Raw genomic sequence first — 23,364 nt, 5'->3', positions numbered from 1 at the left:
TTAGCAAGTTCTTTAATAAAACAGCCTCACTGTAATAAAAGATATCTGTAAATGAGCAGTTTTCCGTATTTTGAGATTCATGTTTTTTTTCTTGATTATGTTTTTGAATTGCATTATGGGACAAATTCAATAATTTCGAGTGTCTTTTTTGCTACTTTTAGTCTGGTGCAGACTAAACAACATTTTGTGTGACGTCATTTATGCACCCATGTGTGTGCTGGTCTGAAAAGGAGGTGTGTTCAGATGCATTGTTGAGATCTGCAATTTTGAGGAAACTGAAATAAACTGTGACATTGACCAACTTAATCTGCACTAAAGTGAATGGCGCAGTTTTTTTTGTTATTATTAAAAGAGTGCATTGACAGGTATGTCCAAATTCATAAACATGTTGCTTATTACACAGACAGGGATGCACAGCAGCACGCAAATATCTTTAAATATGAAAAGTTAAAGGATTAACATGGAAATGATTATTATTTTCTACATAAATATAAAAAAACACCATCACTTCTTCACCTCACAGGGTTTTGGTGAATCTGGCTAGTTCTGTAGATAGACTTTAACCTCACGAGCAGATCCATTTCCGTGCTAGAACAGCGTTAGATTTTTGGCTTCCAATGTTCACTAAATAGCAAATGCGCCATGGTGCAACCATAGCCTGCTTTTATAGACGAGAGTCTCATTGGTTTAATGCTTATTATGCCTAAAACACACCTGTAACTCATTAAAGCAACACTTTTAGACCATGCGCCAGGCACGCAGACTGTTTTTCCCAGCCTTAAAATAGCAACAAATGGATATGGACACATCCTAAGTGCACCTGCTTCATGCACTTTAGACCATGTGCTCAGATTGTTAAAATAAAGTCCTTGATGGTAAAAAGTTTAATATTTTCATCACTTATATTTATATTTTAGAAGTTTGCAATGATATATTGTCTTAGTTTGGTGTTAATGGTAACTATGATGCAAATACCTTGTCATAAACTGCCAGTAGTCATAAAATAACCACTGCTATATCTATATACTGTATATATGTGCTACTTCTTATACACAAATAAATAAAAGTATTTTTGTTAAACTGCAGAGTTAAATTCCCATCAAAAGTCGACTGAGCAGAGATCACGGTCCCATAATGCAATGCATAATCACAAATAAACAGGAAAAACCTGTGTATCACACAATTCTGTTAACTAACAGATCATTTTTACAGTGCAGTCGAACATGATTTACATCTTTAACGTTTGTTTACTGCATTCCTCCATTCTCAGAGATATAAAGAGGGAGATGAGTGGGTAAGAAACACCTGGCAACCCTTACCTTATAGACTAGTTCTCAACCAGAGCTGGGTAGTAGTGGATTACATTTAATCTAAATTATATTATCAGATTCAATATAAAAATAATATATCAAGTATTTGTAATTTAGAGTAAATTACGTCAAAATACTAATACTCAGACTACAGGTACTTTTTAATGGATTACATGGTTATATATTATTCACACAATGGAAGAAAGTAGTTTACAGTTAATTAATTATCTTAACTAGGTCTGCTATATGTTACAGTTCAAATCCATACATACATGGCATAAAAAAGGGTTAGTACAAAAGTAATCCAAATGTAATCCAAAAGTAATCAGATTGTGTTATCTTAAATGTCTAACATATGTGAATAATCCATACATACATAGCATAAAATAAGGTTTAGCACATAAGTAATCTAAATGTAATCCAAAGGTAGTTAGATTACTGTATGTTATCTTAAATGTCTATTATATGTTACATTACAAATCCATACATACATGGTATAAAATAAGGGTTAGCACAAAAGTAATCTAAATGTAATCCAAAAGTAGTCAGATTATGTTATTTTAAGTGTCTATTATATGTTACATTATCAGTCCATACAAACACAGTATAAATTAAGGGTTAGCGCAAAAGTAATCCAAGCGTAATCCAAAAGTAGTCAGATTGTGTTAATTTAAATGTCTTTCATATGTTAAGTTATAAATCCATACATACATAGCATAAAGTAAGGGTTAGCACACAAGTAATCTAAATGTAATCCAAAAGTAGTCAGATTATGTTATCTCAAATGTCTGCCATATGTTATGTTATAAATCTATACATAAATGGCATAAAATAAAGGTTAGCAAACAAGTAATCTAAATGTAATCCAAAAAGAATCAGATTATGTTATCTAAAATATCTATTATATGTTACGTTATTAGTCCATACATGGTATAAAACAAGAGTTAGCGCCAAAAGTAGTCCGATTATGTTATCTTAAATGTCTATTTTATGTTACGTTATTAGTCCATACATACATTGCATGAGGAAAGGGTTAACACAAAAGTAATCTAAATGTAATCCAAAAATAATCAGATTATGTTATCTTAAATGTTATATTACCAATCTATACATGCTTGGATGTAAAATAAGGGTTAGCACAAAAGTAATCTTAATGTAATCCAAAAGTAGTCTGATTATGTTATCTTAAATGTCTATTATATGTTATGTAATCAATCCATACATACATAGCATAAAGTAAATGTTAGCACAAAAGTAATCTAAATGTAACCCAAAAGCACGATTGTATTGCCATAAGTATGTAATCTAAAATCTACTGACTACAAGGTTTGTCATGTTTTTTGTAATCAGATTACAATTCATAAGTAATGTACCCAGCTCCACACTTTGATCTGATAAATAACTTACAATAGTACAGTTAAACCTTTAAGTAGTGTTGAGTAGTAACTATAGTTAGTACAAATGTAGTGTTACATCACTGTAGTTTGTATTGTGGTTCTGTTCATTAATTTGTCGACCTGCAACATTTAAAGTCTAATTTTTTAAATGCATTCACTAAATAAGGACTTTAACAGCTTTTATTTTATTAACTCTACAAAGTTACTATCTTTCAGTCATCTGTTTTTTTTTATCAAATAAAAGGTATTTTTTTGTATAATTGAAGAGTCCATCTGCTTTATGTGTCTATAAAGTTGACAAATCTGCTTTGGTTGTTTCTTAAATATATGCAAGTATAACTAATAATTCAAGATACAAGCAATTTAGGATTACTTGAATATTAAATGCAATCTCATAGCAATTTGTAACGTTTTGAATTAGTGGCTGATTCGTATTCATTTGTATGATCTCACTGGTACATTTTATTGTGATTTGCTTATCCACTCCTTTAAGCTTCTTTTCATTGCACATTTTAAAGTAATATAGGAATTTGCATGAATTAGCCACTCTTATAACATTGTGAGATGGGGCTGGACTACCCACACATAATTAATGATCATCAAGACTCCAGAGCCTGTACTTTCTCTGTTCCTGGGTGGTGAATTAATCTTCGTGAGCCTCTAAACACGGGGGACCAACCCTGTTCCTGGGGATCTACCTTCCTGCAGATTTTAGTTGCAATCAAACACACCTGCCTGTAATTATCAAGTGCTGTTCAGGTCATAATTAGATGGTTCAGGTGTGTTTTATCAGGGTCGGAGCTGAACTCTGCAGGAAGGTAGATCCCCAGGAATAGGGTTGGTGACCCCTGCTCTTAAACATCTCAAATCTTTGGGGAAGGTTTATTTCCAGAACCTTTATTTTCTCTGTTCCTCTGCGGTGAATTGATCAAAAGACTATAGATATGCAAATATGCTCACATGCATTGCTAATAGAGAGAAGGGAAACATTAAAAATAGCTGCCCCAGCGAAAAGGAAGTTCCAATCATTTAAATATTAAATGTATTTAAAATATTACATACTGTAATCATGATGAAGACAAAATAAAGGAGTTATTAGATATTATTAAAACTATTATGTTTAAAATTTAGATGAAAAAAAATCTGTTAAACAGCACTTGGCAAATATTTGAAAAACCATTAAAAATTCACAGGAGGGCGAATAATTTTGTCTACATACTATTCTTTAATATTTTGTGTCTTTTATTGTTTTTATTACAGAAAGAGGACGCGGAGAGCATTGGTGAAATCGCATACTTTCCTCCAAATGGAACCTTTAACCTCATGTACTATCCATACTATGGCATGAAAGCACAGGCAAGAACACACACACACGCACACACACACACACACACACACACACACACTACTGTTAATTTTTCCATAATTTAATTAGAGTTACTGATAAATGTACCTGTCTTAAATACTGTACACAAACACTTCTGTATTAATCATTTCAGGAGCAGATTGCATTCTTTTTCTCATTTTTAATCAATTAAATTCCAGAAACAGTAAATTTAGTCACAAATTAATTAAATTAATGACAATTTTCAATATCTGTGAAATATAATGTCATTGTTTTAAACCGTTTAATGTATATTTGTTAGCTAAAGAATGTTCTCATGAGTTTTTTTGAAGTAACAACAGTGATATGTGTTATAACACAAACTATAGAATACCTGTCAACATTAGGATGTGAAAATAAGGGATACCTTATATGTTCATCTGGAGCTGTTTCATTGTAAATAAACAGTTAAACGGTTAGTTATACGTTTTATTATTATTATTATTATTATTATTAACAAAGGATTGAATAAATAGTATACTTTATATAAAAGCTGCAAATAAATTAGCAAACAGTTTAGCCTCTTAAAATGAGCTATTATAAACAAATAGAATCAATTAATCAAAATCTCATGAACCTTTTCTTCTTTAATAACCTTCTGATTGAAGAGCAGTGGGCGAATCTCTCATTTAGATTTTTCATTTGATTACATTAAACAACAAATGAACAGATCTTTAATGAAAGCATTCAATTGTTTATGTTCATTTAAGACAAAATTTGTTGTGTTTAAAAGGAAACTCCACCAAGATCGACATCTTTAGATATTATTATTATTATTATTATTATTATTATTATTAATATTATTAATTATATGTCTGTTCAAACACGTATCCAAAACCCAGACTTTCGCTCCGCTTCAAATCACATGTACAGAATCTGTTTGGGAAACAGCATCTGTTTATCACTATAGAGACCGTCTGATAGTCACATACAGATATAAAAACTGAAAGCTTTGAGGATTGCATAGGAGGCACGATGGAAAGGTATGGAAAGGAAAAGAATTCAGCCCTTTTTGTATTTATTTCAAAATGTTCATTCATTCATGTTTTTTTTAGCTTAGTCTCTTATTAATCCAGGGTCTTGACCCTTCGCTAAGCCACACCCAAAAACCGCCACACACCGATCATGGCTTAGCAACCGTAGCTACATGCAGGAGGTCTGTCATGCTTTCGAGCGAGGGAAACAAGCTAAGGCGTTGTGCATATGGATTGTGCAAATCTGATAGCCGGTATCCTGAAAGTTTGGACGGGGTGGTGGAATTATTGCCTTTTCTAAAACCTCAAACCCAAGTGGAGAAACACCAGCATGGATCAAGCTGTGAGAGGGGCGCTAAAAGAGCGGGGTTAAGTTGGTTTTGTTTTCGATATTCCTGACACATTCAGTGATAGACCGACGGCAATAACTCACACACCTCTTACCCTAAACAGATCTAAACTGTGTTTCCTACAAAAACACAAAGCAGGTTCTGTTTCACAGCGACTTTTTCTTTTTTTCTGCTCGATATTATGAGCACTGCTCCGTTTAAAACCTCGCAATAGCTGTAAGAGTGATCACAATCCAGTCATATTTACATTTGTTTCAAGCTACGAATATTTGAAATGACATATCAACAGAATAAAACAGAGAAATGATCCCAATCTGAGCACTTGCGATCAATTAATAAACTTCACCCGCAGCTGTTTTTCAGTCATTTATATCCCTCATGTCCACGTCAGAGCTACAGTTCACTAACGTTTTCGTCTGTCTTTTAGAGATTTAGTCATTGGTGACGACGTTATACCGGGTTAGTGTCTGCTTTTATATTTGGTGTTGGATTAATATTAGCTGGTAGAGAAAATCTATTTGTTCGCTTCTGCTATTTATACTTTGATTTGCTTTTCAATTTATTCATTTTGTCCACTTAACTGCAAATTAAAATAGAAACGGTATAAAAGCACACAAACATGCTAACAGTTATAGCTACTGTACATTGTTATGGTCAATGATGCTAATATACGCCACAAATCCATTAGTTTCCCCTTTCTGGCCTTTTCTATGAATGAATTATGAAGAAGCACTGGCCATGCGTGTTTCCTCGTGGGTTAGTAACACTATATTTCACTGGACAACATTAATCTATCAGGGTTTTTGGCTAAAAAATACAGAAATCACGGTTTAATTAGTTATTATTAGATTATTTGTAAATATCTCCTCTCCTGCTGTGCATGAACTAAGCTGTTGAATGGTGAGCGTATGAGGCGGCTAGGCTAACCTAGCTTCAGTTTTGATTAAATTATTTTAGAATTGGTTGCCTATTATGTGGTGAATATACCCCTGGAATGCATACTACAGTCCTTTTTGTCTGGCTTTCTCAGATATCTCATCTGTTCGCCAAAAATGACCAATTATATCCCTGGGAATGTCTGACACCGGCGCCTACACATTGTAATAGACGTGCCAGGCACGAAAGCTTGACAGGTGTAACAACAGTAACTAAGGAGGGCGGGGCTTAGCGAAAGGTCAATTTCCGAGCAGCGTTTCAAAAATGACCGCCGAGTGAAACAACTTGCCTTAAAGTCCACATGAACTGAAAGCTGCGACCTTTTTTTTTTTTCGTATTGTGACAGTCTCTAAAAAAACAGAATATTATATGAGAAAACAGTGGGTGTGACTTGTTTTTTCTACTGCGAGCTGATTGAATGTAGTAAAGTAGGCGTTTCATCAAACACTGTAGAATACATAAGACATGTCACTCGTATACTTTTGAATGGGGAAAAGTGTAACTGTCAATATGGCGAATGAAGCCCCGCCTACTAGTACAGGAGCCAATCGGCGATCGCTATATGGCGAATAAAGCCCGCCTTCTAGTACAGGAGCCAATCAGCTATCGCTATATTGCGAATAAAGCCCGCCTTCTAGTACAGGAGCCAATCAGCAATCGTTATATGGCAAATAAAGCCCGCCTTCTACAACAGGAGCCAATCAGTGATCGCTATATGGCGAATAAAGCCCGCCTTCTACAACAGGAGCCAATCAGTGATCGCTATATGGCGAATAAAGCCCGCCTTCTACAACAGGAGGCGATCAGCGATCGCTATATGGCGAATAAAGCCCGCTTTCTAGTACAGGAGCCAATCGGCGATCGCTATATGGCGAATAAAGCCCGCCTTCTAGTACAGGAGCCAATCAGCTATCGCTATATTGCGAATAAAGCCCGCCTTCTAGTACAGGAGCCAATCAGCAATCGTTATATGGCAAATAAAGCCTGCCTTCTACAACAGGAGCCAATCAGTGATCGCTATATGGCGAATAAAGCCCGCCTTCTACAACAGGAGGCGATCAGCGATCGCTATATGGCGAATAAAGCCCGCTTTCTAGTACAGGAGCCAATCAGCGATCGCTATATGGCGAATAAAGCCCGCCTTCTAGTACAGGAGCCAATCAGCGGTCACTATATGGCGAATAAACCCCGCCTTCTAGTACAAGAGTACAAGAAATGTAATCGTAAGCTTGGCAAGTAGTTTTGGAGAATTTGATTTTTCCCCATTCAAACAGAATGCCCAAGCATACTACCCAAGAAGCATTTCAAAGATGGCCGCCGAGTGATATGACTTGCCTTAAAGGGACTTTGGTTTCATTCAGAAAGATGGGGAAAATAAAGGCAAATATTTATTTACTGTCGCCACTGGCTTGCATGGTTCGGGATCTGTAGAGCTGCGCATCGTTGGATTTGCCCTTCAATATTTGGACTCTCAGTAGTGATTATTAAACCACACTGAACTGAGCTCAACTGAACTGAACTTAAACACTACAAACTGAACTACACTGTTCCTATTTACTGTGACCTTTTATGTGAAGCTGCTTTGACACAATCTACACTGTATAAGCGCTATACAAATAAAGGTGAATTGAATTGAATTGAATTGAAAAGGGTTTGGGCAGAGTTATTACAGCCTAACAGACTCCTCCTCCTCACCATTTCTTTTTGTTGCCATAGCAATGTCAAACCTGACAGTTAAAGGGGCGTGGCTAAGTATGTTATGCAAGTATGACAGACCTAATTTGAGAATTTAACTGAAAACAAACAGGAAGTGCATTTGCAGATTTCAGTTAAACATTACAAAGGCAAACTATTTTCGTTCTTAATGACATGCACAAATTAATTGTTCAGCATGAAACTAGCAATGTGAGCCAACAACTTCATATAGTTTAGATTTAATTTGTACTTTAAAGGGACTTTGGTTATAATACACATGCGTAACTGTTGTGTGTGTGTGTGTGTGTTTGTGTGTAGGTGAATTACTCCCAGCCCCTGGTGGCGGTGAAGTTCATGAACATCTCCTTTAACACAGACGTCAATGTGGAGTGTAAGATCAACTCTAACACCATCACCGAGTTCAGCGAGAGAGACAAGTTCGCCGGCCGTGTGTCCTTCAAGCTGCGCATCAACACCTGAGCAACTACACACACACACACACACACACACACACACACACACACACACACAGGAGATTGTGGGAGGTGTCATTCATATCTCAGAGTGTTTAATGTATTTGTCCGTCCCCATTTTCCCCCATCACACACTGATTTCTGTGTGCGTGTGTGCGCGTGTGTCTTTGTATCTCTGTGTGTTTCGAGTACTCTTGACTGTCGTCATACCCAGCTGATATCATTCCAAAGTCAAATCCAGAGAGCAGAAAATACGAGTATCGAAAATACGAGCCTTTCTAGATCTCTAGACAAACAATATTGACATAATCACAATCTCACCAAAAAAAAAAAAACAATCCGGTGCATTCCAAAGGGACCACAATCACATCAAGAAATGATCGTTGTTTCTTGCACATTATTTTTATCACAATCTCTACGCTTAGTTGTCATGAAAATCGTGTGAGAGGCTTAAAATATGAATCGTGTTTAATTAAATTTCTTACATTTTTCTTCTGCTATATTGAGGTGAAATTCAACATGGGTTTACGCAGTAGGAAATGGCTTTTATTTGGGAAAAGAAAAAACTAATTAGAGTCAAATCTATATCACTCGATAAACAAAATGTGAACAAAAACGAAATGCATAGCTTAAAGTGCTGATTAATAAATAGAGCTGTAAAAATCATCACATATGTAGAAAACTTACTGTAATCGACTCATATCTGTCAAAGTGAGAAGCGTCGCAATGTTTTATTCATCAATCTATTTATTCATTTATTTATTTATGAATTGTTAAGGTATGTTTATGATGTTTGTTGTTTATTTATTATCGGATTTGTGGGTTTACTTTTTTTTATATGGCAACGTTTGTGAAAACACTTTTGTATTACTACATGTTCACGAGTGCACACACACACACACACACAACTGAAATGATTGGCTGACGTTCTGCACATGCTCAGATTGCACTCGACGACTGACACATTAGCCAATCAGCTTCAAGCTGCGCCATATCAGTTCGCCATAATTTTCACGTTCAAATTCGCCCAATTGGCTTATATAATGTATTCGCTTCATATCGTCCAAAACGGTTTGATCCATCTTTATAAATGTGTACACAGCAATACCTTCTGGTCCGAGAGTGTACTGTTAATACTTGTAAATAATACAGAATCGGGGGTAGTTTAACGAAGAGAGTAGTTAGGGTGAGAAAAAAAGACTTCAATTTAAAAAAAAAATATGCCAATCCAATACTTACTGATGTAGATGAATGAACAAATGTGTTTTTCCTCCCAAGAAGTGTTTTTTTTTTTTAAATAATTTGTTGTTGAGCACATCATGGGTTAGCCGCACTTTAGCTCCCATTAGCACAGCGGAAATATGACGTGAACATTAGCTGCATATATTTGTCAAAACTTTAGTTCGTTTCTTCCTAGCTTTGGTAGGTTATTAGATTTTTAATCATGTGATTTGACATTTGGATGTTCAAGGGGATTCCAGTCGAATGGACGTGACCTGCTTCGAGCAGGTTAGCGAGATGCTCACTAGCGTAGTGCTTTTAGCAAACCACTATCCTGTCGTCCATAACGCACAGACGGCCTGTCTATTTTTTGTGTTTCAATTCTTACAATCTTTCATTTCGCCCCTGTTGTGAATGTGCTGTTACTGCCACAGTGTTGTGCGTTTGAAACATTGGAGGGTGTGTGTTAGAAAAGAGCCAAATATGGCCAAACTTTACAATTACCGTCATAATGCTGGGTTCACACAATAATCGGGATTAAGTATTTGCGTGAATAAAATTACAAACAAAAGTTGAAATAATTGACGTCAAGCATTAAACTACAGTGAGTTTGGTTGTGAGCCTAGCATTAGTTCATCTGTCGCACATCAGCACAGAACTTACGGGCCTGATGTTGAGATCAGTTCAATGTTTACACAGAGCAGTGACTAATAACTAGATTAGCCATGTGCTAAACTGACGCTGCCGTATGTTTACTAAGATCTACTTAACGTGTGCTGCCTGACCGCTCTATGTCATGGGATAGATTTTATATGTTTTTAAGATATGGTAAACCGAATAATTGCACATTCTTTATGACTTCTGTACTTTTAGATGGACTGGCGATTAAACCATCGCCGCGCCACGAGTTTGTATTCCGCACGATCACCACACAACGAAAGTAATTCGCGCACATTTTTCATACGGTTTGTTCATTTCCGTTGCACTTCATCAGCATGGAGAAACAGCGTGTGATAGCATATGTGTAATGGAAGTGATACGATATGATCGCGTTTACCACAGCTCGGAGAAATTCGGCGGGAGAAATAACGGTTGAACTTCGTGATTAAGGCGCGCGGATTTTTTCTTTAAACGATCAGTCAAATTTCCCGCGCCGAACAACGAAAAGCTGATTGGTTTAAAATGTGACGTGTTTTGCCCTTCAAATCTCTATCGTGACGCACATACAGCTTCATATATCCTCTGACACTATCAACAAGGCACCTGGCGACAAACACCCGCGTTCACAAACAATGGCAACGACAAACACACCTGCTCTTCTAAATCCTCATTCGAGAGCTTTCACACACAAACACACTCACTCACACACACTGACGGCACCGGTGAGCTCTTTGTCCCCGTCTGTGTTTCTCTCCAATCCAATAACGCGACCCGCTCGTCACTTTTTTGAGTTCGCCGGATGATTCCAACATTACCCCGGTCTCTCATCTGTCTGTCATAGTGAGACGGCGTCTTATTCTTTCTTCACTCTCTGTAAAAACACTGCTCAGAAACTAGATGTATCTTATTAAATATCCTGAATATACTGTTATATATTGCCTGACATGAAAATTGTGAAACTTATATTCGAGAAACAAATGATTATCATTATAAATGAAAACTGAAAACAGGAAATAAATACATTTTGTGTTTAACAAATGTCTTCTTGTCTGAAAATGTTGTGTTGTTATATTTTGATGACAGCTATTGGCCAAAGACTAGGCCACATGTGTTTTTTTAATATCCACAGCAAGTGACCTTGAAAGCGTTGAAGGAAATATAGGTACAGTTAAAGTCAGAATTGTTAAACCTCCTCAATTATTCGAAGATTTCATCAACACATTTCTAAACATAACAGTTTTAATACCTCATCTCTAATTTCTCTTTTCCATGATGACAGCACATAATATTTGACTAGATGTTTTTCAAGACACTTCTATACAGCTTAAAGTGACATTTAAAGGCTTAACTAGGTTAATTAGGTCAACTAGGCAGGTTAGGGTAATTAGGCAAGTTATTGTATAATGATGGTTTGTTCTGTAGATATTAAAAATATATATATAGCATAAGGGGGCTAATAATATTGACCTTAAAATGTTTTTTTTTTAAATAAAAACTGCTTTTATAGCCGAATTAAAACAAATAAGACTTTCTCCAGAAGAAAAAATATTAGAGGAAATACTGTGAGAAACTCCTGAATCTGTTAAACATCATTTGGGAAATAGTTAAAGAAGAATTTTTTTAAGAGGGTTTAAATAATACTGATTTCAACTGTATATACTTGGTTAATTCAACCCAAATAGGTAAAATATGGACAAAACCAAACTCTGGGTTAATTTTTAAATTAAAGTTATACTACAATTTAAATTGGTAGTGTAAGTTTAATTCAGGTGTCATATCCAGTTCCTGGAGTGCCACAGCTCTACACAGTTTAGTTGCAACCTTGCTCCAACACACTTTAGCTGCGGTCACACTGCACTTTTCTCCCCATTGACTTCCATTCATATGCACGCGAATGCGTCAGACCGGAAAACGTTTTCGCAGTTCGCTGAGTTGGAAAGTTTAAGCTTGTTGAACTCTGACCTGCGAAATCAATGATGTTTATCAATCAAATCACATGATTGCGTGAGGATCATAACATGACCTCTCTGGACAGAAATTTCAAACATGGACCAATGTTTTAAATTTCCGTCCAGACAGATCCTGTTTTGATCCTCGTTTGGTCTCACGCAGTCAAGTGATGCGATTTCGCAGGTCAGAGTTCACCAAGCTTGAACTTTGCACCGCAGCAACATGCGAAACTTGACGCATGACCTTGCGTTTCCGGTCTGACGCATTCGCGTGCGTATGAATGGAAGTCTATGGGAGAAAAAGTCAAGTGTGACCACAGCATTATCTGTAGGTTTCAAACAAGCCTGAATGACGCAATTCATTTGATCGGGTGTGTTTAATTCAGCCCGATCTCACAAGAAAACGTAAGTATTTTACGTTTTGTCAGTTTAGTAACTAATTCATATGAGTTCAGTCGTATGAAATTGTACGATTTTAAAAAGGAGGCGTGGCACCTAACCCCACCCCTAAACCCAACCGTCATTGGGGGATGAGCAAATCGTACTAAATTGTACAAATTAGATCGTACAAATTTGTACGAATTAGCCACTAAATCAAAAAGTTACGAACTGCCGTGAGATTGTGTTGGTTTAATTAGGGTTAAAACTAAACTGTACAGCGTTGCGGGCCTCCGGGAACTGAATTTGACACCTTGAACCCTTCGCTTAGATCATTGGTCTCTAACTGCACAGTTTTACTCCAACCCTGATCAAATACAGCTGATCCAAACTAATCAAGACTACAGCTGTTTCTCAATATACACTCATCAGTGTTCTTGCGTCCTCATGTAACGTCACCATCAACAGCCATCATCAAGTTCAGTTTCAATATTCAAGACGGCAAGAACAGAGGACGCGTGACAGTTTCTGGATGTTTTCTTGATATCGATGACGCACCGATACAGACTTGAGCACAGAACTCATTCGAGAAGTCAAATGATTGCGATGGGTTAAAGCAGGTGGGAAGCGCAGCATATATTTATGCAATTTATTTAGTTTTTAGCAATTTAAAGTTCAGAGATGTAACTCATTTTTCTCAGGTGTTTCCCATCTCATTTCTTACAGGATCCGTTCTGTCTCCTTGCGGTCTGCCGAGTTCGTTCTTCCGAGGAAACCTGGAAAGACCTGTCTCCACAAGAAGACATTCTCTGTGTTCTTGGAATTGAGAAACAGCCTACTGCCTACTAGTTGACTATTAAGCAGCTGTCAGTTGGAGGTGGTTGGAGCTAAACTATGCAGAGCTGCGGCTCGCCAGTATGTGAAATTGAGACCACTGGCTTACATATAATATAATGTATTATGTAAAGTTGTATATAGTTATGTAAATGTTGGGTATAATATGTTAACATTGGGTTCAATGAGTATATATATATATATATATGAAACAATATTCTTATAACAAAATCCTTTAAAATGGCTGTGATTTCAACAGTAAATATACATAAATATATAAAGTTATGTGTAGATGTTAGTACTGCATTAATAAGACCATAAATTAATTAAATACAGTATAGTTTACCATAAAAATGTAACATTTATTTTACGGTGTGTATTGTATTTTTAACAGTAATATTTACAGATATTTTATAAGAATATTTAGTTTATTTTAAAAATTATGGGTTGTTTTAACCTAATGCTTGGTCAAATATGGACAAACACAACAGTTAAAAATGTATTTTAAATTGAAATAAATTTACCCAATATTCTGCTCTACCATATTTGAGCTAGCATTAATACAACCTACCATTTCTGAGAGCATTGGTTTAGTAAAATGTTGACATTTGCTTTATTCTGTAAACAGCTATAAAGATAACATTTCTTCTCAATTTCAAATACAAACATTGTTTGTGTTTTTGGTCAGAAAAATGACAAATTGTCAGAATAACATTCATTTTTTTTATTTGGCTTAGTCCCTTTATTCATTAGGGGTCACACCACAGCGGAACGAACCGACAACTTATCCAGCATGTTTTATGCAGCAGAGGCCCTTTCAGCCGCAACCCATCACTGGGAAACACCCATACACACTCATTCACACTCATACACTACGGCCAATTTAGTTAATCAATTCCCCCTATATCACATGTGTTTGGACTGTGGAGGAAACCGGAGCTGTCAGAATAACAAATATTTTCATTTTTTTGTGATTGTGAAAAATGCTGGGTTGTCTTAACCCAATGCTGAGTCAAATATAAGCTATTACAATCCAGCCAATTTTAGTGTAATACTAATTTCTTAATTTATCTGAAGTTAAACCATTTTGAAGTCTAAAAATTAATGTAAAGATGAATTCATTCATTTATTTTCCTTCGGCTTAGTCTCTTCATTCATCAGGGCTCACCGCAGCGGAATGAAACGTCAACTTATCCAGCACATGTTTTACGCAGTGGACGCCCTTCCAGCCACAACCCAGTACTGGAAAACACCCATACACTCTCATATTCACACCCAGAGTCATTCACCATGTCGAATTTAGCTTATTCAATACCCCTATAGCGCATGTGTTTGGACTGTGGGGGAAACCGGAGCACCCGGAGGAAACCCACACCAACACGGGGAGAACATGCAAACTCCACACAGAAACACCAATGAGCCAGCCAGGACTCGAACCAGCGTCCCTCTTGCTGTGAGGTGACAGTGGTAACCACTGTGCCTCAGTGCTGTCCCATACCTGAATCAATGCCCTTCTTTTTATTATTTTACACAAAAAAGACTAAGAAATACTCAACTTTGCCAAAGTAAAGTCACCTTACATTATCACAGTAAACATAAACAAATACAAAATAATAAACAAGCTTAAGACACGACAGAAGACAATGCCTGCAATTCTCCAACACAAAAAATAAATAAATGAATGATGTACAAACTGAGAGCTTCATCATCTTATGTAATGAGATTGTAGTATAATCTGTCTGCTGTGATTCCAGATCTAAAGCTTTCATTGTGCATTAGAATGAAATAAATCACACAACTGTATACATCAACACAATTCTGTCTTTGAAACTCATGATGAACTATATGAACATCAGGATTGTGAACAGCTTTGGCTGCTGAATATCTATTGAATTTAGGCCAACTGTATAAATTGTTTAGGAACGCAACCTTTGACATCAGTCACACAAGTCAAGACATGGTATAATCTGATAACCCTGTGTGCGTTGCTATTTTCTTCTTTGCATTTATCATTTCTTCCCTTCTGGTCATCACTTTCAGACCTGTGGCATATTTACTGCCTCTGACTGATTCTCTCCTGAGGAAAACGAGGTTTCAACAGTCTCAAATGCTCAATGCTCAGATTTCCTACAAAATTTGGCGAAGTGGGTAGCACGTTTGCCTTGCAGCAAGAAGGTCGCTGGTTCGAGCTTCGGCTGGGTCAGTTGGCGTTTCTGTGTGGAGTTTGCATGTTCTCCTGATGTTGGAGTGGGTTTCCTCCGGGTGCTCCCCCACACATGTGGTTCAGGTGAATTGGGAAGGCTAAATTTTCCGTAGTGTATGAGTGTGAAGGAGTGTGTATGGATGTTTCCCAGTGATGGGTTGCGGCTGGAAGGGCATCTGCTGTGTAAAAACTTGCTGGATAAGTTGGCCGTTCATTCTGCTGTGGCGACCCCTGACTAATAAAGGGACTAAGCCAAAAGAAAATGAATGAATGAATGAATATACTGTATAACTAGTGATCTAATTGTGTCTATGTTGCATTTATCCTAAAAGAATATATATAAAACTGTCACCATAATAAACAGGAATTATAAAAATACTAAAGTAATTCATAGTAAATACTGTCGTTTTTGAACCATACTAAAGAATTGAATTATTTGTTAAGGTAATGCTATTGTAGCACAACAACTACAGTAGCCTAATATAAACAAATGACCCAATACTGTAGTTGTCTATAACTATAAGGTGTATTATACTTATACTTGTAAATAGCCTACTATAACAGGCCTGTAGCCAGCCTGGTGTACGGGTGGTTCTTTTTTTCTCTTTTTTTCTCTTTTTGCTGTTATACGCCTCATTTTCTATTTAATTATGAGATTTAAATACTGCATTTAGTGGCATTTTAAGCATTATTTTTAGCTGAATTAGCTTGTCTGAGGGTCATCATAAACACTTTTTGATATACCAAAAATATTTCCTCAAGATTTATATTAAAGAAATATGAAATAATTCAAAATTCATAATTATTACATAATATTTCATTAGAAAAAAAATGCAGCCTATTGTCATTTATTAGGCAAATAACGAACTGGCCAACACATTCAACTCTCCTCAGTTAGAATTTGGCCATTTGCATAAAAAAAATATTTAAATATAATAATAATAATAATAAGAAGAAGAAGAAGAAGAATGTAGAGCTTCACAATAATCCTTCTAGCCTCTGTCCGCTTTTGATACTTTACAACCTTTTATTGCTTATTTTTTGTTTAATAAATAAGGACCAAGATTTAGAATAAAAGTTACCTGTAAAATGTTTTGTCTGCTTAAAAAACAATGCAGGAGCGAAAGATGACTTCTCTTACATCAGACTGTAAAATGAAAACAATTGTTAGCATTAGCCAAAACTGATTAGCTGAAGTCACATTGAAGCAACAGCCAACAGAGGATTCCACTGTGTCTTAAAGCCTTTTTCGATGGGATATTTTCACTATTTAATATGGCATAGCATTCAAAATAGGACAAATGAGCTCATGTACGGGACAAATTCTGGACCTTTGTCAGTGAGGGGTGAGTCTTCCGAACCACTCGAACCCCACCTGGCTACCCCAGCTGAAAAATGCAGCGTAAACAAGCCTAGGCTGGTTTTAGCTGGTTGACCAGCCTGGTTTTAGAGGGGTTTTGGCCACTTTCAGGCTGGTTTCCAGCCTAGGCACTTCCAGGCTGGAAAATGACCAGCTAAATCCAGCTAAAACCAATTTGACCAGCCTGGTTTAAGCTGGACATGGCTGGTTTTGGCTGGGCTCCCAGCCTGGGTAGGGTGGAAATGGCTGGAAACCAGCCTGGAAGTGGCCAAAACCCCTCTAAAACCAGGCTGGTCAACCAGCTAAAACCAGCCAACCAGCCTAGGCTGGTTTAAGCTGTTTTTTTCAGTTGGGTACGGGCCTGTTATACTACATTTTAGCTAAATAGCATTTTTTCAATGTGTGTAAGTGTCCCTGAAAGCATTTGAAGAATTTAAGAATACATTAAAAAAGTCTTACACACACCGATAACAGAAATTGGTCATGTTGTAAAGAAAAGTTTGTCACAATTAGAGTAAATTAATTGCTCAAACCTGTACACCGTTTCCTGAGAACTGACTTATTCATTGTGACTTTAAACTAAACACACAGCGAAACAGCGACACCTAGCGCATAAATAAGATCATCGTTCCTGCTGCTGGACCAGATCTCACAGAAAGAATATATAGCGCGAAATCTCCCAGCAACCGCATAGCAACGCGATATAAGGCACTGCCTTTCGTGGTTTAAAAAGAACATGTACACTGTAGAAACACAACCAGACCACAAAGTTAGAAACAAGACAAATACTACCCACCTTATCTTACAACACGCAGGTAAGCTGTTTCTGTGAGAGGGCGAGACTTCCGGTTCAATTTTCTCAACGTAACAGGCTAGGGCTGCCAACTTTTGGCTTTAACTTGGAGTGAGAATTTAAGCCACGCCCATATCCACCAACCACGCCCCACAACAAAGCCACGCCCCGTTTATTTATAAATATATAAAACGATAAATATATTATTTTAATAAATGCTTTTTAAAATATGTATTACAAAATAGAGTATCATATCTATTATACTATGATTATATTATAAATAAATAAATGAAATAAATCAATTCTAATTGTAGCTGGAAAGCAACGTAAAGATACAACTGAAGTGATATGCCAAGATCATATAAGAATTATTTAGCGTAAATATATTAATTTCAGGACAACATGGTGGCTCAGTGGTTAGCACTGTCGCCTCACAGCAAGAAGGTCGCTGGTTCGAGTGACACATGCGGTATAGGGGAATTGATGAACTAAATTGGTTGTAGTGCATCAGTGTGTGCGTGAGTGTGTATGGGTGTTTCCCAGTACTGGGTTGCGGCTGGAAGGGCATCCACTGCGTAAAAAATATGCCGGAACAGTTGGCAGTTCATTCCACTGTGGTGACCTCTGAAATAGAGACTAAGCTGAAGGATAGTTAAATAAATGAATATTAATTTAATTAGATTGAATTTCTACTGACTGTACAGAACACAAAAAAATATGTTTTAAATAATTATCTGTTGTGTGTTGTCTTAAACCTTACTTATGTTATGGCCAAGAATTAAGTTAGTTAAGTCTAAACTCCCTGATCTCATCACTCTTTTCTGCTTCATACAAAAAGAAACTATTAGGAGATATGCTTAGTCAAAATAGGATCATCATCATATTAGTTAAACTTTATTTCTGTCGATTTCTGAAACTCTCTGCATGCTGACACCTGTACATTAAAGGCTGTTACCCCTGCCATGAAGTGACCCCTCTGAAATGTGCATCTAATACCTTAAATTGATAATATTTAATAACATCATTATGACTCTAATGAGAGTGAAGCCTTCCCTTACAGAAGATTTCAGATTTGTTTTTACATTTATTGGTAAACCTAGTTTTAAAATGCGTCTCGCTTATTGTTTTTGCTTTATCCATCAAGATAATAATCACATCACATAATCAATTATGGCCTTTGGTTTTCATGTAGACTGAGAATCCCAAATGAAAGTCTATGAAACGCAGGCCTGGATTAAGAATTCAGAGGCCCCTGGGCACAATGTCTTGTAGGCCATCTTCCTGGCCGCACCCCTATAGTTGAATTTAAAAATAAGATTATTAAAAATATTTTTTAATAACATTAATCTATAATGTATTGCCTGCATTTTTAAATAAATGATATACAGTACATATATTTTAGTCTACAGAAAAAAAACTAATACAATGGTGAATATTAATAGATTTTAATTTAATTAAGTTCACAGAAGCAGTACTAAAATTTATATTTAAGGATTTTTTAGTGTAACTTCTACAAACTTATAAATAATAAATCGCGTCAAAACATGATGCTGTGTTCTTCACAAGCTACGCTACACTTCTAATCATCGCCCTCTTTAGTTATGTTGTCTCTGTCAATCAAACGGTGAGGGCCGAGAATCCCTCAACTAGCTTATTCCAACCAAGGGGCAACCTCCCGCTCTCCCTCGGGAAGCCAATACGGAAGTAACTAAAACTGCAATTCATCGACTCGCCTTGGGGGGCTGGCTCCAGGAAGTCCAGGTCATTTCTGACTGCAATGGGAAATTGGCCATTTTTACAGCTGATAAAAACATGCTTACAGCCTGGTACAAATGATGGCTTTGGTGCATACAGCCATGATTAACCTTCATGACAACTGTGAGGGGGGTGAATTTTTTTTATAACTCATCCGTTTCGTTTTATTAAGTCTGCATAATTAAGGGCGTGGCCACTTGAGTGACAGCTAGGTCTCGCTGCTCGCTGTCTCGTCATCTGAGCTGATTACGGCTAATTAGCCGATAAACTCGGCATATACATCGCATTTTTGTGTTGGTTAATGTTTCTTTACACAGTCAATTGCCTTTTGGGATCATTTCCTACAATTACCAGATGATATGGGATGCTGTGTGCACTTATTTGTGCTCACAAACCATTCATGTGGCCTCCGTTTCCCTGGTGAGTAAAGTTATATACTTATATACCATCTCTATAAATGTGTGTGTTTTATTTAAGATCATTTATCATTTATAATGTTCTTTAGAGCTGTAATGTTCTCCAGAATCTGTCAGATTGATTAGCTGTAGGCTATAAAACAGTTATATGAAGCGTTGTCATACAGTGTTATGCTGGATTTCATCAATAGTCTTGGATTTACTAACACAGACTATATCTGAAGTGTTTGGACGTATTTCGGGTTTTCCTCCTGTTGAAAAACGTCATAAGAGCAATGTTTAGTGGCTCAGTGTTACAACAGTGTTATTAAAAGTCTAATCACTTTATTGATATAGTGTACAGCCAAGCACATGTGGTCAGAACACAAACGAGACGCAGGTAATAAAGTATCAAGCGTTTCTCCCAAAGTAAAGTCTGTCTAAACCAGGTCCAAGCAAAGTGCCAGCACATGTCTGTAGCTCCGCTCACTCTTGTTTGGTATCCCGCCGTGGGTGCGATGACGCGCGAACAAAATGGCGACGGTTGGCCGCGCCTACTTTTAGCTTCATTTGTGCTCTTCAGAAACCTATGGGTGACGTCACGGATGCTATGTCCATATATTTTACAGTCTATGATTCCAACGAGGTGTGCAATTTGCACTCAGCCTAAACAGGGTTGCATTTCTCGGCACAACACCTGTTGTACAACGCATGAGCGGCGCGTGAGCAGCACCTATTTTTTTCATTCATATCGGGAGCGGCAACGGCGGTGTGATATGCGCGCGGGTATGTTTTCTGCGCGCATGCGTCAGTTTGCTTTTGATTACATTGCTTTCACCGGCGTTGGATCGGTTGCACATAGAGAATAACATCTTTATAAAACGATATTTATTATAACGGAAACAAATATTCACGGGATGATTTTCTGCGTGAGAAAATGGATGTGTGGCGTGAGAGCGTGAGAATACGGTCATTTGCGTGACTCTCACGCTGAATGCGTGAGAGTTTGCAGCCCAGCTACAGACCATAGATAAATGCACTAGATGTCGCATACGGACTCTGAGCAGGTGTTAACGCCGCCATATTTGTACAGTGCTCCCAGAACAAAAGTCATTCAACCGCACTAGTCAAGACTAAAGGCAATGTAAAGATGCTGGACTTAAGCGCTGTGTACGGGTGTAGTAATGAGCAAACAAAGAAAACAAAGCACAAGGCAGAACATTTCTTAGGTAAGATCTTGTTTTTTTGTGTGTGTTATGAACTTTTGTGCTCAACAAGTGGCGTTATTGATGATAACACAGTCTCTTACAGCACTGACCATAAGGCAAAGTAGCACCAACTCGCACTAAACAATAGACTTATGCTAGTTTTGTTGAATAAAATCAGCAAATAATGTAAATAAAATATGAGAACAAGATGCTCCTGTGCCAAAATGTCTGCTAAGTGAACGAGTCGTTCATAATGGAGATTCATCCTAAAATCGCCCCTGTAAAACAGTATTTCACATTTGTCTTAGTCGTGCCTACCGATACAGGGAACGACACTATATATAACACTAAAAGCGATGAGGCAAAGACTACTCATAAATCGCGTAACAATATGCAATTTAAAAGGGTAACAACTAGTACATAATAGCGACAACAGAAGACAGACTCCTGATAGTGTGATTTAAAACAAGCATGCACAAATGTGACAATCAAAAATAATGGCTGATTGATGTTTAAAGGAACCTATTAAATGTAAAGTAATAAGCCAGTAAAGAAAGTAAGTTAAAAAGCTGTCTTTCCATGTATATATATATATATATATATATATATATAGCTAATAAATCAAAGAAACATTGACTTTCGTCGTTTCTTTGCCTACTTTCATTTAAAATTTGAGTCGGGTGTAATAGTACACCACCTTTTTTTTAGGACTACACCACTGGATTAGATCAAATTTAACAGGGGGGGAGGATAATACTTTCCATGCACACAAACACATCTTTGCGTTCGTTGCCTGTGCGATCACTTATCTCTCGATGTAGAAAAGTGATGTAAAATTATAATATTCGTAATTTAAAAAATATTTGAATACTGACCACCAGGAGAACTTCTGATCATATATATATATATATATATATATATATATATATATATATATATATATATATATATATATATATATATATATATATATATATATATATATATATATATATATATATATCTGGCTCTGTATGGCCAGGCCTCCACTTCACCTTAGTCCCATATTAATTTCAAAGGAGCGCTACCCTGTACTAAAATGGCGACTCTATTGACGCTTTCCTTCCAAAAGACACCAATAAAGTAGGTGACATCTAATGTAAATATCTATGCTACAGACACAGTCGGCCATATTGGAGAGCGGAAAGTAAACAATGACAATGAACAGACAAAAACTGGCATATTTTGCTGATGTAAATGATTACAGTATGATCATGAACAAATGATGATCTTTGTAATGTCTCAAGATGTGCTAATTTTCGAACTGCTAGAGTTATCAAATTGTGATAATAACTGCAAATCAGGCAGGAGAGAGAGAAAAAATGCACTAAAGGTGTTCAAAGTGTTCGAAACAGCAATTGATCAGGGGGTCACAAAACTGTGTAAATGCAACAAAAACTGACCCCTGATAAAGGGGTTCTGAGCTGACATAAAATAAAAATATTAATATATATTATAAATATTAAACATCTGTCTGATATGCGTTCTTTTAAAAATGTTCAATGTTTATATATTGTTCAATAGTGGGCTCTGCTAAACAGGACAAGAAGAGACTATAAGCTATTATTACTCAGGAATGGGTGTTTGAAAAGCGCAGCGTGAGGTCCATGTTATGCAATATTATGAACATGATGTAATAATGACAATAATGGACCCATTATTATTAGAATAAGGAAAACAATGTTAAGATAAGCAGATACATCATATAACCCAGGATATCTGGACAAATCCAAAATCAGCGCCTACTCCGCCATGATAATGGTAAATAAAATGGTTGTCATGCCAACTTTCTACTATAAACAGAAGCTCGCAGTTGGGACTGTCAACACTGGCATGTGAAAATAAGGGATATGCCCACCGTAACAACCCCCCCCTTCACACACACACACACACACACACACACAAAAAAACAAATAAATGTTCATCTGGAGCTGTTTCACTGTAAATAAACAGTTAAAGCAGTCAGTAATATGTTTTATTATTATTATTATTTACAAAAGAAAAAATAAATAGTATACAAATAAGTTAGCAAATAGTTTATTAAAATGAA

General features: G+C 36.6%; 1 protein-coding gene across 1 annotated transcript in view; it reads left to right on the top strand.

The window, feature by feature from the left end:
• The window catches only part of atp1b2a (ATPase Na+/K+ transporting subunit beta 2a), a 34,287-nt gene extending 22,849 nt beyond the window's left edge, over positions 1-11,438 (top strand). The window contains exons 6-7 of the mRNA XM_056449106.1: positions 3,968-4,063; positions 8,365-11,438. Coding sequence (XP_056305081.1) covers positions 3,968-4,063; positions 8,365-8,526 — 258 coding nt within the window. The 3' untranslated portion in view covers positions 8,527-11,438. The remainder of the gene's footprint in view (positions 1-3,967; positions 4,064-8,364) is intronic.
• Positions 11,439-23,364: the final 11,926 nt, after the last annotated feature.

Source organism: Danio aesculapii, chromosome 23 (assembly GCF_903798145.1).
Source record: "Danio aesculapii chromosome 23, fDanAes4.1, whole genome shotgun sequence".
In the NCBI taxonomy this organism is placed as follows: Eukaryota; Metazoa; Chordata; class Actinopteri; order Cypriniformes; family Danionidae; genus Danio; species Danio aesculapii.
This window is presented reverse-complemented; position numbering and strand designations above follow the sequence as displayed.